The 9,813-nt window shown below is 42.3% G+C and overlaps 1 protein-coding gene across 5 annotated transcripts in view; it reads left to right on the top strand.

The window, feature by feature from the left end:
• Positions 1-9,813, top strand: part of mid2 (midline 2) — a 150,659-nt gene that overhangs the window by 64,504 nt on the left and 76,342 nt on the right. For all 5 annotated transcript variants that reach the window (XM_005723114.1, XM_005723116.1, XM_013908266.1 and 2 more), the window contains exon 2: positions 4,161-5,038. In XM_005723114.1, the coding sequence (XP_005723171.1) occupies positions 4,217-5,038 (822 nt within the window). In that variant the 5' untranslated portion in view covers positions 4,161-4,216. The remainder of the gene's footprint in view (positions 1-4,160; positions 5,039-9,813) is intronic.

Genomic DNA, 9,813 nt, shown 5'->3' with positions numbered 1-9,813 from the left:
GCCAGCCTGTCTGCAGAGCAGCCGCATTTACCATGAGGCTAGGAATTGAGTCCCTTAGTGACTCCCATCATAGCCAGCATTGTTTCCCCAGAGTGACATAGCTAAAGCTTAATGGGGCTGTTGATGGTGTGTTAAAGCTTGGTGTTAATTATAACCCCATGCTCCGTTAAACACAGTCACATTAGCATCAGCATAAGGAACACTGCTGAGCTCTGTCCCAGGGAATAAAGTGACACTGCTGATTCAGTCAACAGTTGAATTAAATGTTGATAAAATACGCAGTTTAATGGTCATGCACTCATATGCGATCTGATGTGCTCAATAATTGAGGGTTCAGACTCTGTTTTATGGATGTCACGGTGCTAGAATTTCAAAGTCGAAACTGATGCCCAGGAACATGTGCAATACGCAATATTTTTATACCAAAAAAAGGGGAAAAGAATAAAAAGAATTAAGAGGCTTTTTTAAAGTAAAAATTAGATAATGCTGTCTGACTGATTCTGGTGACTCGGCAGTAGATTTTGTTGCTGATCAAATCAGATTTAGCAAGTGCCTCTTCTCTCTAGTTGCTGGTAGACTTTTCTCAGCTTTAGAATGGGATTTTAAGAGAGCATAGCACTTTTTAGATACATACAAATGTTTGTCCGGTTAAGTGAAAACCATCCATTAATGTTACCGACAGGCAAGACTGATAACGTTTGCTGCTCCCGCATTATCATTATCATTTTATTACTACTTGAGCTGCTAGTGAGAGGAGGGACCGCGTGCCTGCTTGTCTGCAGTGGTGAAGTGTGAAACTGTGTATCATCTGGAGGAGGCGAAGGCAACACTGTTGGTGTCAATACTGTTGCAAATGAGTATCTAATCCGATTTGCTGTTAGTATTGATTAGTATCTGAAAACCAATTTTCTTTTGTTAGTTATTATACAGCTCTCTTGACAGATTTACATTCCTAAAGCATCTTTGCAGAGTGACTTGTAGTTTATTTCAGTGAGAAAGGAACCGTGCCTGTTGTGTGACTTCTCCTTAGTTTAATTTGTCAAATACTACTGATGAAAAAGGATGAAATGCAGTAACAGCTATCCTGATTGATTATATACTACTACTAATGATAATACTGATATATGATAAGACAGGAGGCAAAATTTGAGCGGGCCGAGTAGAAGGTGTTAAGAATTTCACTGTTGGTGAGCAGGATGGACAAGATTAGAAATGAGTGTGACGGCTCAGGTTGAGCAGTTTGGAGACAAAGTACAGAGGTAAGGCTGAGAGGGTTTGGACATGTGCAGAGGAGGGATAGTGGATACACTGGATGAAGAAGATGCAGAATATGGAGCTGTCAGCCAGGAGGAAAAGAGAAAGATCTCAGAGGAGGTTTGAGGTGTAGTGAAGGAGGACAGTGTGACAGAAGTGCATGCTAGGTACATGGCGAGATGGAGGCAGATGATCTGCTGTGACTGATCATCTGTGCATGTCTGTGCAGAGCCACTTAATGAATGTTTGCACCCTGATGTTTCCTGATGTTGATTTATACCACTGAAACAGTCAGTGCAGCTGATCTGTTGCTTACCCCGTGTCTGTTCTCAGAACTAATCTGCTTTTAAATTTATTTACAACTATTCTGAATTAAGATTACTAGTAGAAAGCAGTAAAACTTGTATATTTAATATTTCTATCAAATCATAAATAAAAAGGTCAGCTGTGATTTGTAACTGGCTGTTATATATAGTGTCAAAGCTAAAGACTTATGTCCCATTTGTCATTTGAGACTTGGGGCCAGCAACCTTCACTGCCATCAACAGGTTCTGGAAGTTGGAAATTGTCCTTGCCTCACTGCATAACCTTCTCCTTACATCCCATTTCTCTAGATATTTCCAGTAATCTACCTTTTTTGTTATCAACCTGATACGCTGGAGATAAATTTGTTCTGCTGTTGGCATGACAAAGCCAAACATTATGTTGGTGCACTCAGTGGTGCCTCGCTGCTAAACATGCTTTTTCTTTATACCAGATACGGCTGGGCGATGCGATAACAACCTCATACAGTACCTGATAAATAACAGCCAAGGTGAAATATTGCAGGAGGATATTAGGTGCATGTACACGTGTAACTACAGCATACTCAGAGACTCATACCTGAAATGTATTTTCCCATACACGCTCAACTTATTCGCACACAAGTCCAATGCCCTTTGCCTTTTATCAGCATAATATCTGCATGATTGGCTGAGGGTAGTTATTTATTTCTTTTCCAGATAATGAATTTTGTAACAAAGCAGCTGCATGCATATAACTGCTTTCTTCATCTGAGTGCCTTTCCCAGGCACTGCAACAACTGCTTAAATCATGTTTGCTTTCAACGCAGCTCAGTGTTGGGGCATTGTTTCTGGTGCCGCAGAAGAGGTGGAGACTTTTGGGAGTGCAAACGAGTTTAAGCCTTTGAGCTCCCTTTTTCAGTTTGTTTTGTTTTTGTTTTTTTGGCTCATCTTCAGCTGTTCTATTTTGCCGTTTCCAGAGATTAGGCATGGTTCATAATTTTACAATTCTGTAGAAATTATACTAATTGAACACTACCAAGTTAGAACAGAGTCTTTGCACATTGATGTTGTTACATGTGGGCCGGGGTGGCCACAGGTCACTCCTCGATTCAACATGCTTTGACAGGAAGCTGTGAACTTTATTTTCCCTCTGCATTCAAGCTTAACTGGTTGCATTCATAACAAATGCACTTATCACAATGCATGCTTTTAGAACATGAACTTGCATCAACAACTTATTTATATTCATGTAATTGTTTCAATACAGTCGGCTTGGTTTAGTATCTCTCACGTGAGGAACTCCTACTTTTATTTGTCAAATGGGACGTGTAATACTTTGTAAAGCTTTTGCAGTTTACACTGTGCCAAACCATCTCTGAGGCTTTAAAAAATATTCCCCCATGTTTCAAATAACATTGTTTGAATCGACAAAGAGCCGTCAGTGCTTCAAAAAGGCTGTTTGGCAGGCTGTGCTTAAAGTCACTTTTGTCAAGTGATAGTTATTAAGCCTGGAATTCTAGGAAATACAGCAGGCGGAATGCACCGTTACTCAATGAAACTACTGATAAGCACTTATTGTCAACACTCGTGCTCATGAGTTTCATTCACAACACATTCTCACTTTTTTTTGCAATGTTGGAGGAAGACTAAGGTAGATCTGTCTAGATCTTACTTGGTCTCCCTTGTGATTCCTGACCTTTCTTCATAGCGTGTTTTAGAGCATCATAATTAGTTACAACCTGCAGAACACCACAGGGGGAGACGAGGGCAGTCTATTAGGAACAACCTTGCTCAGTGAAATTGTCACTGTCGGCTTCCTGAGGTTGCATGGTTTAATGCTGCAGTTTCACGCTGCCTGCCTTGTTTCTTTTTAAGGACAGAGAGCCATGGGGGAAGAGAGGGATGGCGGTTATTAGTGATTTCTCATGTCAGTGATTTTAAGGCCACCCAGGGGAGACAGCTTGATAGGCAGGCCGCAAGGTGCTGAGATTTGAAGTGCTTGGAGAACAAGGAGGAGGATCTGAAATCAATTTTCTTGCTTAGCTGTTTCCACCGTTTGCTGCTTCGATCAAGTTAAAGTTTCCTTGAAGTTGTTGCTTGATAAGTCAAGCTGATCTTACTATAAAAGCTACAAAGTGTCAAGGTGTTAAAGTCCTTCTACAAGTTTCTCTGTCCTCTGCTGCTGGACATCTGTCTCTCCTTTTCTCTGCTGTTCACTCCATTAATTTTAACCTGTTCTTTTGATTCGGTCAGCCTGTATTCTCTCTTTTTATATAGCTCTGCGAGAGGAATCGCATCAAAGGTTCCACTGAGGGAAATGAGTTGTTGTGCAAGGAGAGGAGGTCATATTTACCAGCACATGGAAATGTGTGTAATAGTGATGTTTTTGCTAAATCTGTCCAGTTCAGTCAAACTTACATGAAGCCACTCACAGCTAGCTCAGGGTAAATGGGTGAATGTGTTCTTGTGTGTATTTCTTTATGACCTGTTAAATAAAAAAAATGCTTTAATTGTCTGTGCTTTAGAAGTGAAATTATCTTGCCTTCACTTGCTCAAGAAGAAATATAATTCCTAATTAGAGGCCTTTTTAATTGATAATATCTTCATTTATTCTCCACATAGGTAATTGGCCAGCTTCCGTGGGATTTGATGTCACCTTTAGATTGGTTTAACTGAAGATGGAAACACTGGAGTCTGAGCTGACCTGCCCGATCTGCCTGGAGTTGTTTGAAGATCCTCTGCTCTTGCCTTGTGCCCACAGTCTGTGCTTTAACTGTGCTCACCGCATCCTGGTGTCTCACTGCTCCACCAGCAAGCCCCTCGAATCCATTTCTGCCTTTCAGTGTCCCACCTGTCGTTACGTCATCACGCTGAATCACCGCGGCCTGGAGGGCCTTAAGCGCAATGTGACGTTGCAGAACATCATTGACCGCTTTCAAAAGGCCTCCCTTAGCGGCCCCAATTCTCCCACCGAGAGCCGTCGCCTGCAGCCGCAGCGACCCTACACCGCCACCATTAGCGGTACAATAGCTGGAACGATTGGCGGCGGCGGTGGCACAAGTGGAGGCAGCGCTCGTAGCAGCCCGGCCACTTCCAGCCACTCCCACCAGCACGCCAACCACACCAATCACATCAACCACACCAACGCTAACCACAGCCCAGCTGTTGTTGCTAAAATGGATCCACGGATCAGCTGCCAGTTCTGTGAGCAGGATCCGCCACGCGAGGCCGTCAAGACTTGCGTGACATGTGAGGTATCGTACTGTGACCGCTGCCTGCGTGCAACACACCCCAACAAGAAGCCCTTCACCAGCCACCGCTTGGTGGAGCCAGTGCCAGACACCCACATCCGTGGCTTGACCTGCCTGGAGCATGAGAACGAGAAGGTCAACATGTACTGCTTGGTGGATGACCAGCTCATTTGTGCCCTCTGCAAGCTCGTGGGACGCCACAGAGAGCACCAGGTGTCCTCCCTCACTGAACGTTTTGACAAACTCAAGGTTAGTCCCTAATAAGGTCATCACCAACAATTTCAGTGCACTGCACCGATTTTGTGTTTTTTCACTTCTGTGTTTGTGGAGTACGGTGAGTCACAACCTGCAACTAATTTGACTAAAACATTGTGATTTACTGCTAAAGCTGTTCTCGTCTGAACACAGATGTCTCATACAACATGCACCATTTATTATAATACATTTGTTTGCAGTTTGCTACACAATAAAATCATTAATCCGGTCACTCTTGCCTTGGGAATGGGCAATTTTGTTGACTGTGAACTTTCACTGCCATAAATATTGCATCATACAGCCTTTATTCTGCAAGAAGGGCTGAAAGACAGATCAAAAAGAGAGAGAGAGAGAGAAAGAGAGGGACAATTGGAATATTGTGCTGGTGAGAAGGGCAGAGAGAGAAGGAGACCAATAGGGAGGGCCGTCATTATAATAGTCGATGAGCTGGCATTCCCTGTGGCCACTGAGCTTTTTCAGAGGGCATGAGTAAAGACTGGGACTGCTGAATCAGGGTGAAAAACAACAGAGAAAGGCACAAGCTGGAGCTAATTCCATCACTAAAGGCCTAAAGGAGTCAGCATCATTCAGCTGGCCTAAAAACTTTTATCATGAGTTTGTATTGAGCACATGTGTGTGTCTTTTGTGTTAGAATCCTTTTCTAAAGAGAAATTGTTTTTCTAACTTGTATTTGTTTACTAATGAACCTATGACTAACTCATACTAGGTGTGTCTTTAGTGGAGACGGTTGATCTGCACTCATACAGCCGTGTCAGGACATTTATGTACTGTGGGATGGTATAATAACACCTTAAATTTCTGACGCAGAGCAAATTAAACTGACAGGCGGAGGGGTCGAAATAAAGCAAACCTTGCAGCCTCCAAAACTTTAGAAAGTAAGCATTTTGTATGCCAATAAATGATTAGCATGTCCTGGTGTCAGAGAGGAGCCTGTCAACTCTCATATTTGTTGGACACGTCTAGTATACGTTCACAGAGCTCCATGGTACTACATTTCAGTGTATCTCAACACACCAATTTTGTATTCTACATCAATTCAACAACTTTTCTTGAAAAGTTAAATGTTTATTAAAGTGGATTTTTAAGGCGAAAGGAGCCAGCTAAAGTAGTTTCAGCACCTGATGACTCATGGATGTCTTACTGGGAGGAAGTGCTGGGGTAGACCCAAGATTGTATCTCTTGGCTGGCCTGGGAACATCTCGGGGTTCCCCCGGATGATGTGGTAGAGGTGGCTAGTGAGAGGAAGTTCTGGGCTTCCCTACTTAGGCTGCTCCCTTGACCTGGACGTGGATGAGAAGCAGTAAATGGATGGATGTATTATCAAGGTGGTAGACCACTAAATTAGCAGAATCAAGCAGTGAAACCAGTACTTGTTAATATTCAATTTGCAGATACTCAATTTGCTGAATTCTTAGTAACGATTCAGGCTCATGTATTTGGCCTGTAGACTGTTAGAGATAACTTGACTAGAGGTAACTTTGTGCACGTATTTGCCCATACTTTAAACTCATTCCAGGGGTGCATGGGTGTTGCCATGATTTGATTTTTGTCAAATAAATTGAATTGTGCTGCACTCAGAAAGAAACGAACACCTTAGCAGAAGAGTCGGTGAAGTTTAAGTGCAGTGCTGTAGGTGGATGTTGCGATGTTTCACATAGGGATGTATTTCTGTGGCCTCACAGCACATTTGGCCTTTGTGTCACTCTACTGTGCAAAAAGGCTGGGCGTAAGAGTACATTTCAGGAGACATTGTTAACATTCATGTGCAACAAAAATCTATCTCATCAGGTCTCTGAGGTGAACACAGCACCAGTGATTGCTTTGAATCCATCTATTTGAATTCAGTGAAAATGCAGGTCCACAGTCTGCATTACAGATGAGCGCTGCCAAACTTTGGCTGCCTCCTACAGTTTTGCACCAGCATGTCACCCAAATTCCTCCTTTCACAGATTTAACCCTGTGGTGTTTATTTACACTAGTGTTAGTCTGCTCATTCTTTTCAAGCTGTGGGAGAGTTTACTGTAAGTAGTTAGTCCCGCTTCCTTTCTGATTCAAAGCTGGCTGTGGCTCGTTTAAACGTTCCCCAGCCAAGGCTTTGAAGTTTCTTGACTTTGAAATCCTCAATCAAGCCCAAGTCAAGGAGTAGGCCATCCATATTCCAAGCTCGAGCTCAGCTCACAAGTGGCAGTAGCAGTTAACTTAAAATCTTCTCCCTGCTCATGACAAGTGCTTGTGACTTCCACTGGTTTGAGTTGAGTTTTTAATCATATGTTACTGATGTTATTGACCAGTCTTCTGCAATGCCCCAGCGAGCCTGGCTGTTAATCAGCACCACTAAATAATTGCACTCAGTTGCCCTTTTGACCCCTAAATCCATCCGTTTGATTTTTGACTTCTGAATTAGCCTTCATATTATTTCCTCCTCCTGCTGTGTACGCTGGGAGCTACACTGCCACTCAATTATGTCTTTCACATTAAGGGGGAAAGGTAAGCTTCCCTTGGGCAAGCAGGGTGCATATTATAGGAGCAAAAATGGCAACAAGTGCAAGCACTGTTAAAGCCAGAAATGTGGCACTGCAGAACTGCAGGATAGTGAGTTAATTCTCCAGGCAGCTGTTAAGCAGAGCTCTTGCTTAGAAGCACAGACATCGGTGTCGCATAATCTCCAGATGTCAGTAATAGCATTTTCTTAAAGGACTACAACTTCAAGGTGCTACTTTTTGCATTTTTTGTTTCTGCACATTCGCTGAAATTACTGCTAACGAAGAGATGCTCTGTCGTAGCAGTGAATATCTCATCACCTGCTGCTTTGGAAGTGTTTATAGCCGCCTCATTAGAATGTAATTTAGATAAATTTCGTAGCAGCCTGACATCCCCCCTCAGATGCTGGGTAACCAAATCAAGAAGCTGAAGTGTGCACTCAGCACCAGCTTTCAGTCTCGCATGTTTGATGTGACACTGGGAGGTGATGAAGTCTAAGATGAAAGCACGCAAAAGGTCCACAGCATCAGTGGTTACTGGCCACGGCTTTAGAGGTGTCCATTCATGTTCTCCATGTTACAAAAGCTCATAGCTTCTGTTGTAATTAATGCCATCAAGTGTGTGTTAATTGAGTTTTGCAACATACTCCTATTACTGCTAAGAGTCATCTTTGCAATATGAAAGGAGCTGGAGGCAACACTTAGCTTCCCTTAGCACGAACACTTATTCTGTGTTTTGAAACACCAGTGAACGCAGAAATATTCCAACAAACGACATTTTGTTGGTGATTGCTGGTTAAGCTCGTGCTGTCCAGACATAATACATACTGTGTGGTTAAACAGAACGGCATAACCGGTGCTGGTGAGAGAAAGAGACAGTTTATGTGTCAAGTTCATTTTCCACTTCCAGCATTAAGAGAAGTAGCATTACACAATAACAGCAGGAAAGCTTCTTCGCTCCCAGTAATCAGCCACCATATGTAGATGGATATCAAATGAATTTTTTAAGTGTATTTAGTCATAACAGCCATAATAGCAGGAACCTTCATCATCAAACACACAGTCAAACAAAAAGGTAGAGAAAAGAAAAACTACTGCCTCTGCAATCAAACGGCGAACTCTACTTTTAAAACAAACCAATGGACAGAAATGCCCTCCTTGTGTTGAGATAATCATGATTCATATTAAACATTACACACAGACAAATTCCAAAGAGGTCAGCGATCAGAAATACTGAGGATAGGTGCTCACCCTACCACTCAGACATGTCTTACGTGTTGGATACATGCAGAGATGCATTAATCTATTGCAAGGCAGGTTAAATTAAATATGGATCTTTTATAATGGTGATGATAACATAAATTCAATGTATTAATTAGACAAAACGTTTACAAAAAACAAGGTTTTGGCAATTTTTCTAAGCATAATTGATCCCATTAATTGCAAGAAGGTTTTAAAATGTAAGAAATGACAGACTACAGAAAAAAAGATTTCTGGAAAGTTAATTAAATGACCTTTGTCATTGTTTGGCAAACAAATTCCCTTTTTGGTGACATAAAAACTGGGGGTAAAGAAGTAGCAAAGCCTAAAGATGAAGTTGCAAATCAGCTACAGAGCCAATTTTCAAAAGGCAAGAGCCTGAGTGAAGCTTAAGCCCAACCAGATGTGTTCGTGATGAGCGGTAACACGCTAGATCATACTGTGTTCAACATGTGGTGACTGAAAGGAGCAGATCAAAAAGAAACAAAGACAGAAGGAACTGATGAGAAACGGATTACATTACAAGTATAAGTCTTCTTCCTCTCAGCTACAAATGCTGGCACTTAATTTACTCACTCTCAGGCTCTTGGATGTTTGAATTGTGTGCGCTTTAACGTCTAGAAGAGAGCGAATCAGCTGAATTGGTGACGAAACCTATAGCAGCGCTGACATTTGTGACGGACTGTCTGGCTATCACGTGTACTAACGCTACAGCAGTGCTGTTTTTCTTTTTTGTCTGTTATGTGCGGTTGTGTGTACGATGGCCTTCATAGGTCTGCAGGTCTCACATGGAGCTGAACGGGATGATAGTCTGTTATGTACACGAGAAGAATGAAGAAATATGCAAAACATTTCCAAGCGATTATTGGATTAATTCCTGTTTAGGTTCAGGCAAATCTGGCACCAACCCCACCCCTCCCATCCCCGCCCTCAGACTCTCCCCTCTCTTCATTTTTCTCAGTCCCTGTAGCCTTGCTTCTTTTTCCTTTATCCCCACTGTTTTTCTTC

The sequence above is a fragment of the Pundamilia nyererei genome, unplaced genomic scaffold, assembly GCF_000239375.1.
Source record: "Pundamilia nyererei isolate P.nyererei 1_Seehausen unplaced genomic scaffold, PunNye1.0 scaffold00008, whole genome shotgun sequence".
Taxonomy (NCBI): Eukaryota; Metazoa; Chordata; class Actinopteri; order Cichliformes; family Cichlidae; genus Pundamilia; species Pundamilia nyererei.
Note: the sequence above shows the minus strand (reverse complement) of the source record. Positions and strands in the feature narration are given on the sequence as shown.